At 36.7% G+C, this 20971-nt stretch overlaps 1 protein-coding gene across 1 annotated transcript in view; it reads left to right on the top strand.

Moving 5' to 3' along the window:
• Window positions 1-20971, top strand: part of LOC145661604 (phospholipid-transporting ATPase ABCA3-like) — a 1415399-nt gene that overhangs the window by 511780 nt on the left and 882648 nt on the right. Inside the window, exons 4-5 of the mRNA XM_081726924.1 lie at window positions 6599-6709; window positions 13039-13258. Of these exons, the coding sequence (XP_081583050.1) occupies window positions 6599-6709; window positions 13039-13258 (331 nt within the window). The remainder of the gene's footprint in view (window positions 1-6598; window positions 6710-13038; window positions 13259-20971) is intronic.

Raw genomic sequence — 20971 nt, 5'->3', positions numbered from 1 at the left:
GCTCCAGCTCGGGCACTTTTTTTTTTTAGCTATTTTAAGGCTTACCTGAATATAAACAAATCACACGTATTGGCGATTTAAAATATTTTGTGGGAGTAATTTTGTGGTTCGTTGGCGTTTCCCCACGTCTGTGTCGCTGGTGGTATAATTATAAAAACGAAGGTGGGGCCACCGCGTATCACCGCCAATTTTTGTCAAGAGGTTGTTAGTTGCCCGTCGGAGGTCCACCGACACTTACGGAATTATGGGTTTATCTGAAAAATAACAGAATCATGGTATTCGTGAAGCCCTTTGCACTCTATAATCTGAAACGGTGAAACAGATGTCAAAACCGGAAAACACGTATTACATCAGTTCAAAATACCTGTATTGAGGTACAAACAATTGCACTAAGGTTCTTCAGAGGTTCTTAGGCGGGGTCCAGCTCAAAATTTGCAAGGGGAATCAACTAGTATATCATTTGAAAGTATTGCTAAAAGAATATAGTTGGAAAGAGTCTAGAGTCTCTATGCTAAACTTGTGCTAGATAGCGAGCTATCAAGATGGCAAGAAATCCTTCATTGGAAAGTCTGTGGCTACCCCTTGAAATCTGAAACTGTGAAACGAATATCAGAAGAGGTAAACACTTGTCTTATCATTGCTAAAGTACAATGCCCCAAGTTAAAACAAGTGCTCCATTGTAGGCTTATTACATCACTAACGTTAAATTCTACGTTCGACGGTCGTATCCTTTAGGTTAAGGGACAGCTTAATTATGACTTATGAAATTAATCGTAGAACATGAAATGGAAGGAATGCTCGGGCAAGATGACTTTTATTTACCAGTAGAAAAGAGTTTGGCATAAACTCTGACAATACCTACAGTTTATTTTCGTTTGTTTTGCTTTTACATTTTCCAAATACTTGAATACGTAAGGGCTAGCCCCAATATGATTGAGGACCCATCATTCCTTCTATATTCTATTATTAATATTCTATATTCTTTTCAGCATTCTATATACTATTATTAATTTCGTAATTCATAACTACCCTGTCCTTTATCCTAAAGGATACAACGGTTGAACATAAAATTTAACATTATGATCTAATAAGTCTACAATAGGATACTTTTTTTTACTTTCATGCATTATCCTTTTGCAATGATAAGACAAGTGTTTACCTCTTTTGGTATCAGTTTAACACTTTCAGATTTCTAGGGGTGGCCACGGAGTTCTCAATGAAGAATATCATCTTGAATGCTCACTATTTTGCACAAGTTTAGTGTAGAAACTCGAGATTCTTTCCATCTTATTTCTATTAGCAACACTTTTAAATGATATACTATTTAATTCTCCTGCCATTTGCGAACCCCGAATTGGACCCTCCGGGACACACTGGCGCAAATGATTTTACCTCGACACGGGGTACTTTTAAATAATAAATTATGCATTTCCTTGGTTTTGATATCTGTTTCACCGTTCTAGATTTTAGTGGCGCAAACGGACTTCATGGATACCTGTTATTTTATTATCTTATCTCTCAGATAAAAGAAAAACATGCCGATAGGCAACTAGCAATATCTCGCCTAAAATTAGTGGTCTCGTAGAGGCTATTTGCGGTGTCCCCACTTTCGTTTCGAAAATTATTACACAAAGGACATAGATGCGGCGAAACGCCAAAGAACCACAAAATTACTCCCTAAATGTATTAAATCACTTATATGCGTGATTTGTTTATATTTAGGTGAGTCTAAAAAAAATACTAAAAGAAGTGCCCTGGCTGGGCGCGAACCACCAACCTTATAATTACTAGACATGCTCTTCCATCTTCACCACAGAGCTGATGAAGAAAATCTAGCTTGTAGAGGGATAAGGGATTGAGTTCCTAATTTGGTCACTGATACAAACTCCTGTATCTCGAGTTCTATCAGGTGGTACCGTGAACCGTTTGAGATTTATTGCTTTTTGATCGGGTACGATCTATGTGCAAAATTTGAGTACAATCGCAGACAGACAGATTCCGAGCCTCTTAGAGCGCAATTTTAATGTCTTATTTCATTAAAAACATGAAACGTACATCTATACATTTTTTCTCGATTTTGAAGGTTGGTTTGATACGCATACTAGCTGAGCTGGTCATTTCTTCTCACGGTGAGGAATTTATATGTTTAAAAAGCCAATTTTGAAGTGGGTACAAACTACTTCCAAAGTTTTTAGAAACGATTTCCCGATACCGAAAACTATGAATTCGACAAATATTTCAGTAATTGTTTACATTTTATTTTTCAACTCTCCCATGCTCTGAAGATGGGGATGAATTTGAACATAAACGCCATTTGGAGCATTACTATTCACCTCAATGATGCAGAAAACTATGGGTAACATACTGAGATCAGTCATTTTACATTATTTTTCAATGTAACTCACCCATTGGGGTATCTTACTATCACAATATTTTTTCCTTAGATTCAAAGTAAAATGTCTACCATGGTTGGTAACGGTTGCTCTAGACATTCAGAAGTTACACTAGAATAAACATGTATACAAATACATTAAAATATTTAGACCTGTCGAAGCAACGTCTTTGATGCTAACCCTATAATTTCAAAATTCAAATGTCATGTTCGTTCATGCCTAAACGGGGCCTTAAATGTCACATTGTGATTGTGATCTAAAAGCTTGACGTACCCAAGATATAAATTAGACAAATATCTCAGTCATTTGAGACATTTTATTTTTCTTCCAGTTTCACCCCACACTAATATAGTCGTTTTTGATTCCTTTTACATGTCAACCTTTTCCCAACCACGCAGTTTACTAATTGGAGCTAGAGTAGAGACTTAAATAATATGCTGAGTGTCGGCAATTAACTTACAAAAACTATGTATTCGATACTAATGACAGTCCTCTTTTTTATTATTTCTTTATGTCACTATTCCTCCCAATACAGGCAGACTAATGTGTTGAACTTGGTCATAAATGGCACCAAAAGTGTTGTTATTTATATCGATGATCTTGCAACTCTGGACTCTACACTAATATCGTCGTTTAGAATAATTGTATATGTTACTCTCTTCGACACTCTTTACTAGATGTGCTACGGGGTTTTACTCCTACTGGATTTTACTAGTTGAACTTAAATATCATCAGGACTGCTACCAATGAACTTGGGTACCTCGAAGGCTATGGATTCGACAATAACCTTGGTCATTTTCAATTATTTTTACATGTCAAAATGAACTTACGGACTAGATCGCTATTTTATACTGTAAAATCTAGAACTTCTATGCATATGAATTCCCCCCTAATTCGAATTTGTCGAAATTATAATAATGTATCTAAGGAAAGTCCAGAGATTGATATTTCTTTGCCATACACTTTATATTTGAAATTATTAAAACAAACATTAGATAAGAGGTGTGTCAGATGATTATTAAAATATTGTATATATAGTATAATTTTCTCTATTATATCCTTTATATTTGCAATTGTTGAAACAAATATCAGACAAGCAATGCGTCAGATGATTATTCGAACATTGTATACATAGTTCTCTTTTTCTATTAGGTTATAGATGTAACATTGTTTTTGTTTTTCTTTACACCAATGCCAATCAAACGTATATCCTTCTTTATTTTATTTTATTATTATTTACTCGTTTTTCTTTCTATTTTTCCTCTCTCTTTTAGTTTTATTTTATTTTTATTTTTATTCTTATTATTGTACATGTATATAAGTATTTGAATATAATTTAATTCTTGTAAGCCTATTGTAATTGGGACAGCAGTCCTGTTATAGGTGACAAATAAATAAATAAATAAATGTCATAATTTCGCATACCGCTTCAGGCTCCTAATGGAGTCTGAACATGCATGACATGTGGAGTCCCTAATTTTATCTAAGCGACCTCCAAAACTATGAATTCGACAGTAATATCGCTCCTTTTTATCATTTTGATGTCAGCCCCTGCCATTTCTCCTTGGAGGACTAAGGGGTTATTGCCAGCAATTGCCCTGAATTTGGCCTTAAATGTCATTGAAAGTGCTACCAATTGACGTAGCAACGCTGAAAACTTACGATTCGACACTAATGTCGGTCAATTTCAATATTTTTACGTCTCTACGTAACCACCCTTTATACTAATGAGAGTTTAATTGGAGTTAAGCGGAATTCAATATAACTCTATTTATCTAAGAGACGCCGATCTATGGATTCGACACTAATATCAATTGTTTTGTTTTATTTTTATATGTATCCCACTCCCCATACCTGACAATACTCCTTTTCCAGACTGTAAGATATATGGTTAGAATTGCTCTAAACATATCAGAATTAGGTTGGAATACACGTACACACATACATAGACACAGGGTATTTACAGGGTGTTGATGAACTAGACCGACAAACTAAAACAGATGAATCCTCAGATGAAAATATGGAAAAAAGTTCATATGAACCTCTGGTCAGAAGTAGATAGTTAGGGTTGTCCAAACCGTGGGAAAATGCACTTGGGACAAAGAACATCTCCAAAGCTATTAGCCATTGAGTTGAGGCGGCATATTGTTGTCTTCCACTTGTAATCTACTCTATATGAAAGTGCATGATTCTGATCCGTTCAGTGACGGCGAAAGGAAGTTCCCGACAGGAAGTGGGGATTCCGGAACTTCCGTTAGGAAAGATGGGATCGATTCATGACATATGGAACAAAGTCCTAGGAAAGTAAGAAGAAGTCATTGATATTTCGTTGATTTTTTAAATAGAATCAAGATTTTTGATGTGTTGCGCTTGGTTGCGCTTGGCGATAGGCGAGAGATTTTTATGTGTTGCGCCAGTTACATAACTGCAGCAGGGATTGAAAATGAAATATTATGTTTTACGTTCTACGATTATGCCGGCTAGGATAAAGAGACGGGGATTATGAGAAATGAATGAAATGGTGAAATGAAGAAAGTAGGAAGAAAGGGGAGAATTCCGAGAAAACCCAAGCACTCGTATTTGTCCACCACAAAATCCGCTTGGCGCGAGCTGGGAACGAAACAAGGAACCCATGCACCAGAGGGGAACGCTGTACCACAGAGCCAGCGCGGCCCCAGGATTGAATGCAGTGGATAAAATTAAATGAAATCATTACATCTGCAATTTCTTCAACCAATATTCATGACCTATGTGGTTGAGGAGACAGGCATTACTAATATTTGATGATTTTGGAAGAAGTGGTGCAATGAGGATTTGCGAGAAAATTGGACTATCCTGAAAAAAGAAACGATAAAAAGTTAAACAATGTTCTTCATTACAAGCTCACTTGATCGTAGATCTAAAGTGAGACCCCTTTGCATATAAATACACACCACCAATGAGTTATCATGTAACCATCTTCCCCTACGACGTAGCGTAATCCAGGATAAACTTCAGTATATGTCATCTTCAAACACTGCGATTACAGAAGGCTCATTCACTTACGCATCTGGTCTTCCTACCGAGATGCAGAGACCAAGCCGTAGTTCCTGAGTTCACAAAACTTTGTTTTCATCTACACTCTCCATCAACATAACGGCTTATGACAAGCACCATTCAGGCCACCAGTCTTTACTTGAAAAAGGAAAGATAGGATTCAAATCAACGTTTGAATAGGCCATTGCATTACAACTACGACCATAATTATTCTTATTGATTGTCATGCGCCTGCCGCAAGCACGAATCGTCTTCTATTTAGAGTGTCTGTTTTCTCTCCTAATATGCGTCGTATTACAAGAGAAATAACATAATCATACACTGCAACCAACTAAACATATATATATATATATATATATATATATATATATATATATATATATATATATATATATATGTGTGTGTGTGTGTGTGTGTGTGTTTGGTTGGTTGCAGTGTATGATTATGTTATTTCTCTTGTAATACGACTCATATTAGTCTGTAGCACAATAGAATTTCTTTGAAGTACAAGACCGAGGCACCTAATGATCTATTTTCATGTTCTCGGATTTAGACTCTCGAAGGCAATATAGGTTTCGTGATTATCAGTATATAATAGGCATCTCCCTAACCCGTAAGTAATACCTGTTATTTCTCAAAATTTTAAAAATGAACAACGTCAAAACACTATATTTTTTACCATTGACTTAGATATTGGTCAGTTTATATTTCACTATAAATTATTACTTTCTTACGTGTTAGTTTTAATGTTTTATGTCTGTTTGCACATACCGTGTTCCAATGCAAGTTGTACACATTCTTTTTCATTAATCTTACATGAATCAGAAAGGGATGACATGAAATCTTTGAGTTTTATGTCCCACGATTATACCAGCTTGGTTAAACAAGGCAGCAATTACGAAAAATGAATGAAATGATGGAATGAAGAAAATGAATTAAATAGTTTTGAGAAGGAAACTAGAAACATCAAATATTAGACATAGTTTTCTCAAATGAAAAGAATACTTCCAAGTTCGAATGAATGGAATGTTAAAACAGGACAGTGGTGGCACTTAAAAGCCGTAACCAATAACACAAAGAATTGCAATTGTAAACTATAAACGTTCTTCTATATTTAATGCAATAAATACTGTATTACTACATTATTTCACTGTTTTATCCATTTTCAGAATGAAGAGTCTGTCTACAATGACTTTGCATTTTGCTTTATGATAGGTTACCTTTTCCCCCTACTACGTCTCACGCACGAAATAGTTGAAGAGAAATCGAGTGGAATGATGGTATGTATTGATTTTCACTTTTTCTGCTTACCTTTCTCCTAATTATTTCAATTGTCCATTTCCTTATTTACGAAGATGCAAATATTAGTTTAAAGGGGGTTGGAGCAGCTTTATCAAAGATTCTAGCAAAGGTCATTCATATACGGGAGAATCTTGACAAGTTTGTTTTTTGTAGTTTGTAGATGAAGATGTGATGTATTTTCTTAAACTAATTGCACTCAAATTTGATCAATTTGAAATGAAACAAATTCTAACCAACCAAAACTAACTCTATCGTCTATGAAACTCGGAGTTTCAACGAAGCGTTCACAAAAGCTCTCCATTGACTTCTATCTTTAGCTAACTGGATCCAGTTTCTACTTTGTATTCCTATCTCTGCGAGATCCATCTTAATATTGTCATATCATCTGCACCTAGATCTTCATAATGTTCTTTTCCGATTGGTCTTCCAGTTAAGACTTTGAAAGCGTTCCTACTTTCTTCTATCCTAGCTACATAACCTGCCATTCTAAGCCTCCTAGACTTGACGACCCTAACAATGTTGGGTAAACCGTATAAATTATGTAGTTCCTCGTTTTGAAATTTCCGCCATTCCCCATTCCCGTTCCTCTTGGGTCCGAATATTCGCCTCAGGATCTTGTTCTCAAATACTTTTACTCTTTGTTCTTCCTTCAGACTAAGCAACCATGTTTCGAAACTATACAGAACAGCAAGAATGATTATCTTTTTATATATTTTTATTTTCAAACTCCTCACCAGAATTCGCATCGACAAGAGATTTTGAACTGAATAATAACACGAATTCCATGCTTTTAGTCGACATTTAATTTCTTGGTGAATATAATTTTTGTCTGTTAATATTGATCCTAGATATTTGAAACTATCCACTTCATCAAAAGTATTATTTAATATTATAACGCATTCATAATTTGCCGTATTGTGGTCCCGACGAACTTCCATGCATTTACTTAACTCTGCTATTACTTCTAAACCCAAGTCACTGCAAGCGTTTACCTCTGCATTTTTTCTATTGTTCTCCTGTCATCCCCTACTAAATTTATTTCATTAGCATACGCTACAACCTGGTGAACAGATGCCCTGGTTGTTATCTTTGATTTTCCTTTTAGCGTATTCCAGGACAAAGTGGAATAATAATGTCGACAACGCATCTCCTTGTTTCAGGCCATTCTCGACGTGAAAGCTCTGGAAAAAATTTTCGTACCTGGACTTTATTTTGCGTTCATTCATTCTCCTTACAAATTCACTATTGTAAATTATATTACTCCATATCTCAGAAACTTGAAAAAGAAAACGTGTGTAAAATTTGAATCACATACAAACTAATAAATAGAACAAGATTACAACTAGTTTTTTCGACTGAATTGGTTCATTTTTTTTTCTATTTTTAACCGTATACCATTAAAGGATAACAGAAACAAATATTAAACAGCATATTCACAGGAGAGCTTAGCTATACTAAAGAACGAAGAGTGGAATTCTCGACCATTGTTATTTTTTATATCTTGTAGTGGGTTTTCTCCTGCCATCCCGTGTGCAATTTAATGGTAGATTGCACACTGTATTGTGGATGGTGTCATTTTGTTCCTTATAAGACAGGGAATGACAAATGTGATGGTAGACATATCATACCCGCAACTGGGAGGGGGAAGAGGTGGGAGAATAATGATAAGTCATCGCTCCTAATCATTCGATTTTAATTTCCTTTCTTTTAAAAGAAAGGTCTAGGTACGTTTTACATAATATGTTACTAGCACCTTTTCGGAAATGTGGCCGTTTCGGTTAAAATTTCAAAGCAAAAGATTTTTTCTAAGAAAAATATTTCAATTGACAAAATAATCATTTTTGTATTATTTATTTATGTCAAATGGCTAAGTTTATATAAAAAGCATGAAATACGAATAAATTTCTATTTTCAAAATCGTTGTTATAGGGTGTGATTGAAAAGTACCGGAACTTTTTTTAGAACAACAGGTTTATTGAACTTTTGTTTTTACAAAAACTGTTAAAATTCTTCAAAATACATTCCTTTTGCGTCAATACAACGCCGGTAGTGGTCTCTCCAGAATTCAAAACAATTTTTGTAGTCGTTTTCCGGAATGGCTGTAAGCTCCGCGGTTACACTCTTTTGTATCGCATCAACCGACGCGAAACGCTTTCCCTTCATCTTCCCTTTGATGCGAGGGAACAAAAAAAGTCTGAGGGAGACAAGTCTGGATTATAGGGGGGTGGGAAAGCACTGGGATGACATGCTTGGCCAGGTAGGACGTGCAGATGAAAGCGGTGTGTGACTCATTTTCACTCGCAGTTCTTTTTGCCCCTCGGTCAACACCTTGGGGACCAGTTTGGCGCACACCTTCCGCATGTTCAATTCTTCAGTCACAATTTTTTGCACTGCATAGTATGTCAAATTAAGTTCTTCGCTGATCTCCCGAAGGGTTGTCCGACGATCCAGGTTCATGTATTCGCGAACTCGGTCGACGTTTTCATCGGTTTTCTACGTCGACGGCCTCCCAGAGCGTGGTTCGTCATCGGCGTCCTCCCGGCCTTTCCTGAAGGCCTTGTGCCACTCAAAGATCCGAGTACGGGATATCACATGTTCTCCAAAGGCTTCCTTGAGCAGGTCCTGGGTCTTGGTGAACGTCTTTTTTAGTTTGACACAAACTTGATGGAGTAGCGTTGGTCAATCTTTCACTCCATTTTCGGCGCTCAAAAAACGTGACCGACGATCAAACCGATGTTCGCGCGGACAGCGATGCTTTCTCAACCGCTGCTCGCAGCGCACTGGGCCAAGTTCCGCATGAAAGAGGTAGGTCCCAGAGGTGGGTTGCAGTACGTTCCTGCATCATGTTCAGCTATGGCGTGGGGTTAAGAAGAATCCGAAACAATGGGGATGAAAAAGAAGACAAGCTCATCTAATTCCATTTTCAACGTTGATGGATCTTGCACCTCCAGCGTTCATGAAATGTATATCTGGCAAATGTTAGACAGGGTATGGAATAGCATGCGGTTACAGGAAAGCTAGACTAAAATGCTCAATGATTTGTTTAAGCTGTAATCGGAAGTCGTGTACCAATGTACAAGAAGTTCTCGACGAGTCTTACGGGAAAGACATTGTTTACTTACCCCTCGTATCATTTTTTAAGCATTGAAGACGACGTCACATTGCAGTCAGTGTTTGGCGATATGGAACCCACAGATTTTAGCATTGAACTCAATTATAATAATGGTACCGAGGATGATTTTAGCGATCCTATTCCGTCAACATCGGGAATGAAAACAAGAAGTCTTGCAAAACAATAGATCTGTATTAATTACTGTTTAGTAGGGCACTGGGGATACCATAAAAAACGCGCCGTAATCACTACCTTGGAGACTGGTATGGAAATGATATTATTCCAACAATCTATTGAAGCAACACTGCAAAATGCGTCAAACATGAAAGTGAAGTGGTACGCCGAAAGGAAAACAATGCAATCTGGCAGACAGAGAAAAGAAATAACATTAAAACTGAAAAAAAAACTTTCTGTAGGTATGAAAGAAGAAATATCAATTTCCAAGGACTGTTTCATCTCAACTACTGATTCCACGAAAAAATGTAGGGACCTTAATTATAGCAAATTTTATGTTCTTGGTTTTTGATAATTACATATTTTGTGCTAGAATGTAACGGAGGCGAGTTATTTGTAAAAGGACATTTTACCAAGATGACAGCTCGAGCGGAAATTTGACGAGGTTGCAAATTTAGTATGCTACTTAGATTATTCTAATACACACTTTGTCAAGTTTTAAAACTACCTCACTTAATGCAATCAGCACCCACATTATGGTAACTATTGACTGGACAAATAAGATATGTTTAAGTGAATCCCAAAGTAAAGTCCGGGTAGGAAAATTTTTGTCCACGAGCTTCCATCGAAAATGGCCTGAAACAAGGAGATGCGTTGTCGCCATTATTATTTAACTTTGTGCTGGAATACGCCATAAGGAAAATCAAAGATAGCAACCAGGGCCTAGATTTGAACGGTATTCACCAGGTTATGGCATATGCTGATGATGTGAATTTAATAGGGGATGATAGGAGAACAGTAGAAATAAATGCAGAGATCTTATTAAACGCTTGCAGGGACATGGGTTTAGAAGTAAATGCAGAGAAAACTAAATACATGGAAGTGCGTCGGGACCGTAATACTGCAAATTGTGGAGGCGTTAAAATATTAAATAATACTTTTGATAAAGTGGATACTTTCAAATATATAGGATCAATATTAACAGACGAGAATCATATTCACGAAGAAATTAAATGTCGACTAAAAGCAGGGAATTCGTGTTACTATTCGGTTCAAAATCTCTTGTTGTCGCGAATTCTGTCGAGGAATTTGAAGCTTAAAATATATAAAACAATAATCATGCCTGTTGTTTTGTATGGTTGCGAAACATGGTCGCTTACTCTGAGGATAGAACATAGACTGAAAGTATTTGAGAACAGGATCCTGAGACGAATATTCGGACCCAAGAGGAACGAGAATGGGGAATTGCGGAAGCTTCATAACGAGGAACTACATAGTTTATACGGTTTACACAACATTGTTAGGGTCGTCAAGTCTAGGAGGCTTAGGTGGGCAGGTCATGTAGCTAGAATGGAAGAAAGTAGAAACGCTTTCAAGGTCTTGACTGGTAGACCCATAGGAAAACGACCATTAGGAAGACCTAGGCGCAGATGGGAGGATAATATTAAGATGGATCTCGCAGAGATAGGAATACAAAGTAGAAACTGGATGCAATTAGCTAAGGATAGAAGTCAGTGGAGAGCTTTTGTGAACGCGGTACTGAACCTCCGGGTTCCATAGGCCATAGAGTTAGTTAGTTAGTTAGTTATTGACTGGACCAATAGACTCAAAAGAGCATTGCAATGGTGCTTTATGTGCTGCTTGTTTTAATTGACAACAAATGAATGTTTTCCCCTGGACCATACCGACTAAGGCGACAGGTGTTATGTTCGTCACAACAGAACTTGCGGGTGTTTCTGCTACTCTAGTGGGTTTTAGAGATTACTTAACGCTTAATAGGAAACAAATACCATTTTACAATATAGTGTTACTCTCATTTGTAAGCGTTTCAAAAGTGATTTCTCCCACAGTGTTGCGTACACTTTTCAAATAACTTTTTTGTAACAAGAATTGAAGGGACTTTTACACGATATGTAATTTTATAAATGTTGCAATTTAACAGTAAAGGTTTCACTAAAGCAAACGCCAAAAATATAGGCGGGTTGCGCGCGCAGCTTACAGCTCGCTGTTGTCAACTCTCCCTTGCCATGTGCCATCTCCTTCCCCTCCTGTTGCAGGAGTAAGCAGACGACAGCCGTTTACCTAGCCACAGCTCAAAGCCTGCGTTCTGGCGTAACCAATCTTCAACAAGCGCGCGAAACATGAAGCCTTGACAGTGACTGAGCAAGGCAAATGTAAATGTGGCAAGTGCGTAGGTTGCTAGTAGGCTGTTGCTCTCTCCACCTACTTTTTGTTGCGCGCGCAACCCGTCTATATTTTTGGCGTTTGCTTTAGACCACCGGAAATGGGGCGACACGTCTAATGTTTCTCCCAGTGTAGCTTCCTGACAGTGATTTCTCAGCACAATTGGTAATTGAGGGTCTTCATAACGTTCACTAACGATAACCATAATCTTGTTTTAGAGTTTCTGTCTCTAATGGATAACATTTGTGAACGAGATTCCTTCTAATGTATTCGGCAAAATTTAAAAACAATCATATTTTCATAACTAGTATTAAGTATGCTTTCAAACGATATGCTATTTGACCCATTTTGCCATTTACGAAACATGAAGGTTTCGCCATTAGACCACAGGGAGTGGGGCGGTGCAGCAGAATTTGCCAAAATTATCCGTCCCCCTCAAAACTAAAGTTGACGTGTTTCGGATTTTTTCAATCAAACTCCTCTATTACCAGATAAAGGGTGTGGAAAATTTTAAATGCACCATCCTGTATATAATAAAAAATATTTAGAACTATAGGTATGAGACGTGACCTCCTCCTATTTGCTGAAACATAAAGCTCCAATATTAGAAAATATGTTTTTTTGGGGGGGCTGATGAACCAATGATATATTTCAAAAACTACTTATTAGTATTTTTTTGTTTCATACTCTATTTTCATTTAAGTTAAACATAGTTCCGAACTTTAGTACATAGTTCCAGACATTTCAATCATAGCAAACTTATATTTCTAAATAAATAAAAAAAGAATGTACTAGCATTTAAATAACCTTCAACATATCAAATTACTGTTTTAAAAGGAACTGCTGAAAACCATGGGTTTCAAGTGGTGGGAAATATGGACTGGATGGCTTCTGTACAGAGTAATTACGGATGCAATCGTCGTAGGAATTATTCAGATACTATTAAAAAGTAAACTTGCACCCTGTAGTAATGGTTTCATCACGTGGTTCTTCTTGCTTTTGTTCTGTGCTTCAGCAATAGCAGGCACACTTGCAATAAGCAGTTTCATATATAACAGTAAGTAATTATTTTTTTCTGAATATTACATTTAAATGTAACTCCTTAAACTATTCAACAAATGTGCTAGATTTAACTGATGTAATTTAAGAAAAAGGCTTTTTTATTTAATAATAATCCTATATAGATAATTCTGTATACGCGGGTTGTTAAACAGGACTTATTTTATACACTTATGACTATTATAGATCTTATATATACTAGAAATTAGCATTTCGAGGGGTCACGATGTCTCAGTAGTAGAACGCTTACTGGAGGTGCAAGGGATCCTTGCTTTGATTCCTTGCTTCGATTCGCAAAGTAGGCTTCGTGGGCTGTATACGTGGGTTTGCCTGGTATAATTCTATTTCTTCATTTCAATAGTTTATTCACTATCATCATCACTGTTTCTCTCAGCCCTGATGGATAATCGTGGAACGGTAAACTAGAAATTTGCACGCATTTCGTAATAATGTGATTTAAAGTAGTTTCGGCTCTCACTTTTTGGTCAGATTTTGAAATTGAATGTCGTAGAAAATATGAAAATAATTTGTTCTACGCATGTATACCCACGGGTATTTATAATGATTTACTGATTAGAACAGTGGCGTATTTACGATTTTGTTTCGGGACGGGCTTTGCTGACTTTCGGGGGGCTTTGCATGAAAATATGAAACTTCTGCAAGATATTTAAGCCTGGTAAGTAAGATTTCGAAGGGGCTTAAGCCTGGAAGCCCCCTAAATACGCCACTGGATTAGAAACATTAGCAATGATTAGAACATGTCGTGTCTACACATACATATATACATACATGAAAGTGATATCTAAAGAAAGACGAACTCAAACTCTTCTTTTAGTAACTTCCAAAAAGTTACATATAATTAAGCAGTTCGTCACTAGTGCTACGTAGCACAAGTGGCAGGAATTGAAAATGGAAAAGCGTTTTGGAGGTAGAGTTACACATCAAAAAGTCTGGTATTAGTGTTCATCGAAGATTTAGGTGTACGTCTGTGGACGATCTCACCATCGGACATAGTATTCGTCAGTGTACTCCATTTTTAAGGTGTGATGAAGCATTTGCAAATGATAATCGCCTAAACGCCCATCGGTAAGCGAGGAAATAGTGGACCGTTCACGCAAGTTCCACGCAAGACCTTATTTACCTAGACATGTTACAGACATGCCTTTCTCTACAGTTCGAAAAGAACAAGAAGCTTTCAGTTTTCGCCTGAACAGGACAACGGTAAATTTTTACTAAAGAGGAGAGGCTCTGATGGTATCAGTCTGCGATTTTGCTCAAATGTCGCACATAGATAATACCCCACCAGAAAGCTATAAATCTGAAAGGGTTCATAGTCCCACCTAATAGATCTAGAGATATAGGGGTTTGTCTGATTGACCATATTTATTTATTTATTTATCTATTTATTTCGGAAAACAAAAGGCAAATGCCTAATTACAGTTTTCCCTTATTGTAAAATGTATTTAATATACTTACAAATACACATATAATAACATACTAATAAGACCTCAATTCTATCGTAATACACTCTAAAATACACACATAATAAAATAATAATATGAAAGCAAAATATACGTTAAAATATTGATAGCACGATATACAGGATACAACGTGTTTATGTAGAATGAAAATTTTGTTTGTAACTAAAAATATCTATATCTGGGTGTTCTTCTGACATCTTATTATACAATATACACAGTTTTCTGACAGGCGATACATCAAATGCATTAGTCCTTTGCGCTGAGAGATGGAGTATGTCATTATGGGGTCTCGTTCCTCTATGTGGGAGGCGAATTTTGATTTCTGATAACAAATATTCTGAATCAATTCCACCATGAATTATTGTATGTAAGAAAGATAATATGAAATTACTTCTTCTGCTTTCAAGACATTGTAATGAATATTTGTTTCGAACACCTTCGTAGTTCTCAAATTTTTGGATATATACGTGTTTCTTTATATGTCAAAAAGCGCACAAATTTATTTGGAATGTTTTCGATTTTATTTATATATTTCTTACTATTAGAATCCCATATTATCGCTGCATATTTCACCTTAGACCTACATAGGCAGTGTATAATGTTTTGAGAGCATTAGTATTAGAAAAATCACCTCCGAATCTCATCACAAAGACAAGATTCCTAAAGGCCTCACCAATTACTCTGTTGACATGAATATCGAATGATAGGTTTGACTGTAGAGTGACTCCAAGATCAGTAACATAATCCACTCTCTCAATTGGTGTTTGATTAATAGTATGCTCATTGCGTACATAGTTTATTTTCCTGGTGTATGATACTACTTTACATTTTCTGATATTTAGTAGTAACTTGTTTGATTCACACAATTGGGAAATAGAATTAATGTCTTTTTGCAAAGAAAGTGCGTCTAATTCTGTGGAGATACTGCGACAGATTTTTAGATCGTCAGCAAACAAAAGTTTGTGGGAAGATTTATTACAGGTAGTAAATCGATAACAAATAGTATAAATAACAGAGGTCCTAAGTTCGATCCCTGAGGCACACCAGAGTCTACGGCATATTCCTTAGTTAAAAAGATTCTTGTATCGAACGCGATGTTTCCGTTGGCTATAAGTTGTTGAAGATTTTATGAAAAATTGAATGTCACAAGTTTGCTGAGAAGTATATCATGATTAATTACGTCGAACGCCTTGGAGAAATCTGTATAAATTACATCTACTTGTTCCTTCTTATCAATTTGATTAGCTATAAAATGTGAGAGTTCTGAGAGATTGGTTATAGTTGATCTCTTTGGCATGAAACCATGTTGAAAGGAAGATATTATTGACCGTACATGTGAATAAATTTTTTCGTATATATAATAATTTCAAATATCTTAGATGGGGCAGATAGTAGGGTTAACGGTCGATAATTTTTTATTTGGTTTGCAGGACAGCCTGTTTTGGGAAAGGGACAGACGTCACCAATCTTGCATTTCGTAAGAAAAGCAGAAAAAGCTATTGACTTGTTAAAAATAACTTGTAGGGGATGTTTCAGTATTTCTGAGCAGCCTTTAACACTGCAGTGCTCGCGCGGATTACTATTGTAGTCCAGGGGGTTTCAGTTTTCTGGTATCTGAGGGTTGGTAACACTTGTGACTTTGAGCAGTCGTCTACCTTCCTCCCCCATTTCTAGAACACCATTAGTCGATTTATAGCACCCAAGGTCAACGCACTGATGTTATACGGATTGTTATTTTCGCATGGACTACTATTGTAATCCGTGCGAGTACTGACGTGATAGTTTGTTTTCTGGCTAAGGTTTTAACTGTTCTCGTTTTGTATGTATTATTTCACAATATTCGCTCAAATATATGCGATATATATGTTAGTTTAAAATATCAGAGCAAGAACAGATACGAAAGTGTCTAACAGAAACTGAAAGTGACGAAGAAAGTGTTTTGAGTATAGAACACTAAGATGAAGTAGAGGACGATGTTGTCGAGTACCGGTACTGACTCTGAAGAAAGTGGTAGTGACATTTGGAAGAAATAGAAGATGAAGAAAGGAACAGTATTATCCAGGAAGACAGGTTTTACGGAAAATTTTACATTGGAAAGGGCAGAATTACCAGATGGTATATTGATCCAGTGCATCAAAGCAATACGCAAACACAGCGTCATAACATCATATCTACACTGCATAGTTATTACTCCATAAAACAAACTAAATTTGGAGTTGACATATTGGACAAATTGTGTCGCCAGTGTGATACAACCAGGAATTCGCAAAGATGGCCACTCACTCTCTTCTTCCACGTGTTAAACGTTGCTGAAGTAAACGCTCTCATTGTTTTCAAAGCAAATAACAATGATGCTATGATCAACCTTAGAGACTTCCTGCAATCTGTGGCTATGGAACTTATCGAACCTTTTTGTGGAAGATGAAGAAACAAGAGTACCCGAAAAAAATGTTTCAGGTGCAGTAAGTGGATCTGTTCTGACTACAAGCACACTCTTTGCACTGACTCTTATGACTGAAACACCCAAAATTTTGCCTACTTTGACCTTGTTTTCAAGTGTAAAAGTTAAACTTGCAAATAATTTAACAACTTTTTTAAAATTTTTTATAACAGTTTTTTACACTTTAAATGCAAATTTCCTCTTTTATTTCGATTTTTAATCAAATAGCAAGAAAATAAACGAACATTTACAAAAATATAGTAAACTGCATACGCATTCTAAAATTTTGGCTTCTAATCCTTTTTGTGCATTAAAAAAACAAAATGTTTGCACTGAAATGTGTTCTTTATTGCTTGTGAAAACCCACAAAAATAATGTACAGAATACCAATTGAATAACCGCTAAGATATATATATTTATCAAATGGACTACAATTGTAATCCGCGCGAGCACTCATGTTTCAACAATTTCATGCGAGTACTGTAGTGTTAATGATCACATCAATCACATTAGCACCTGAATCATTTATCCCTCAACAAGCGAGGTTTTCTTCACCGCCTCCGTGGCGAAATCGGAAGAACTCGTGCCTACACTCTTAAAATTTTCATTGCTCAGAAGTGAGAAAAATGCATGTTCAAAACAAAATAAGTAATTTTAACTCATATTTGAGACAAAATCTCTCATTATTTTCAAAAGTGTTTTCATTTGTAAGCTCAAGGCCAATTTTCAGGTTCCCATTTATGAGATTTTATCAGTTCTTAAAAATGAGAATAAAATAATGCGTGATTTGTAATGTAATACATGACTGAAAAATAACGGTAACAATCTTACCGAAATAATATTACTATGTTTTACTAGAGTCTAATATTGCTAGGGCTTAATTACCATACAGGAAACGAGATAAAAGATTTCAGTTGTAGTCGAGTGCGAATGGATATCAGTACGCAGTACGGTGATGCGGCTGAGGAGGCGTATGAATACACCATACCATTACGAGAGTCGAGAAAGTAAACAGCATGTGAAAATAAACATATACATTTGATCAGACCAAAATTCATGGAAGTTACTACCTGAGTTGTATTAAAATTAATATTGTAATGTAAGTTCATGTAGTTTAATGGTGAAACACTCTTGTAGAAATTGAACCTAGTTTACAGTAAGAGCAAAGGTAAAGAATAAATGAATCAATTACTATAATTACTCTTTTTGTTATGTAGTAATAAGTAGAATGGGAAAGCATGCCAATGTTTTACACCCCTTACCGTTCGTTATAAGGTGCAAAATAGCTTATATATGAGAAACAGCGAAGGTAATTGTAATGCAAAGGTATTTTGTACTGATCACCTAGCATAGATTGGCACCTCCTCTTTTCCTCACGAGTAATATTTCTACTGATGTTTGCCGGTTATTTGTGACATATAGTAACTGTGCGAATTGAATATTCCGTGCAGAATGGTTATACGAATCCATACAACAATTCATGAAATGTATACTTCTTTCTGGATTTACATTCCAGGTGCACTTGCATTCCCAGGTGCAGATTCACTTTAAGAGGTCTTACTAAAACATCAACCAACATGCGCTAGATTCTCACTAAAAAGCACGAATGCTATCTAACCGATTCAGGGCAGGAGTGTAACGGGTTGCGCCGCGGAAGTGCGTCGGTATGAAGCAGGCGCGTCAACGATGGTGGTTATACGGGTAAAGAAGGATTATGTAAACACACTGTTTTTACGATGCAAAGATATATTTTTTATAAAGTCATTACATTTGTTTGTTACATTGAGGTGTACACTTACACTTCCCGGGACAGATTCACTTTAGGAGGTCTTGTGCTAAAAACACCAACCAAGCTGTGGTAGGTGGCCACTAAAAGTATGAATGCTATCTAACCGAATCAGGGCAGGAGTGGAGCAAGGAGACCTGCTCAACGGGACTTCCGTAGGAAGCAGGCGCGTCAGCAATCACGGGTATACGCGTAAAGAAAGATTCTGGGAAACCACTGTTTTAACGATACAGATATGTTCCTTTAAAGTCATTTGCTTGTCACATTGTACTTACATTCCCCGGTGCAGATTCTCTTTAAGAGGTCTTGTGCAGAGATGGTCATTTTTCCTAACCCTCCCTCACCCTCACCCTCAATTGACGCCCCTCACCCTCACCCTCCATCACACTCACCCTCCATTGATGTCCTCCCCTCACCCTCCCTCACACTCACCCTCCATTGACGCCCTTTACTCACCCTCCCTCACACTCACCCTCCATTGACGCCCTCACACTCACCCTCCCTCCCACTCACCGTCCATTGACGCCCTCACACTCACCCTCCCTCACACTCACCCTCCCTCACACTCACCCTCCATTGACGCCCTCACACTCACCCTCCATTGACGCCCTCACACTCACCCTCCCTCACACTCACCCTCAATTACTTTATCGCCCTCACCCTCCAACGCCCTCACCCTCAACTACTAAAATGAGGGTGAGGTGAGGGTGAGGGCGGCCCTCATGAGGGCAAAACACTAAAGATGAACAGATCATGTGATGCTTTGTATTTACCAAGAATTCGCGGTATTTACGGTTGAAGACACAGCACAGAGGGATAAAATAATTCTTGGAAATGCTGTCGGTTGTCACAAAGCAATAGCATTTTTGCACCTGTTACTGCTGTCCACATCGAAGGAAGGTATGAATGTGCATTACAGTTAGGAAAAAAAAAAAGCTGAAGCAATGAATATAACATTTTCGCACTTTTGTTTCTTCTTCCTGGCCGGGGTCTATATGAATAGTTAACAGAGTTCAAGTAACTTTTTAAACAAAATATAACACTTGTTATTGTCCTGGTGCACCTTTGGTCCACGTGGTACCGGGTTCGAATCCTGATGGGCGAAGTTTTAAACGCATTACGATAATTAAGATTCCACCTTAAACTGTAGGTGTAGGTCTGGTATAACACTGGTGGTGAAAAGGGACGATAAACTCAAAACCTTTGTAAATCAGTAATCGAGTAAAGTTTAATCTTTAGATCAGGAGCGTCATTTCAGGTTTTGTTTGGAGGGGGTAAGACCCCATGATATAAGTAAAATTTCGCATTTTTCACAGATTTACTACCATTTTATTGATAAGATCTATATAAATCTCATACTCAGAGGGGGGCAATTGCCCCTCCCTGCCCTCCCTAAATGACGCCCCTGCTTTAGATTCTACAATGTTTCTATAGAATATTGTATTAGTATGACTGTAGTAAGAAATGGAAAAAGAAATAGTGGCAAGAAGGAGAAAAGGCAGGCAGGTATTGAAGAAAGAAAAAGAATACTGTCTCCTTAAAGTATTTTTCAAGCAATGTTCTGTTTGGCCTACTGCATTATAATTTTCATAATGTATGTTGGTTATTTCATTTTATTTTATTATGTTCGTAAATAAATAAAATAAATAAATAAATAAATTTGTAAACATACATTATGAAAACCATAATGGACTAAGCCAAATAGAGCATTGCTTGAAAAATACTTTTAGGAGACAGTCTCCCTGTACTGACAGAAACCCATCGGTTCGGAGAAGAAATCTTACTGTTTCAACAGAGCTAGTGATGTAGTGCATGGTAAAGCGAGAGATATTATTATTATTATTATTATTATTATTATTATTATTATTATTATTATTATTATTATTATTATTATTAATATTATTATTATAAAATATTTTTATCGCCTTATTCCTTATCAATTTCGATTGCAACTAGCATGAGAAATTCTCAATTTTGAAAATCAGATTTTTACCCGGATTTTTT

The sequence above is a fragment of the Thermobia domestica genome, chromosome 10, assembly GCF_964235325.1.
Source record: "Thermobia domestica chromosome 10, izTheDome1.hap1.1, whole genome shotgun sequence".
Lineage (NCBI taxonomy): Eukaryota > Metazoa > Arthropoda > Insecta > Zygentoma > Lepismatidae > Thermobia > Thermobia domestica.
Note: the sequence above shows the minus strand (reverse complement) of the source record. Positions and strands in the feature narration are given on the sequence as shown.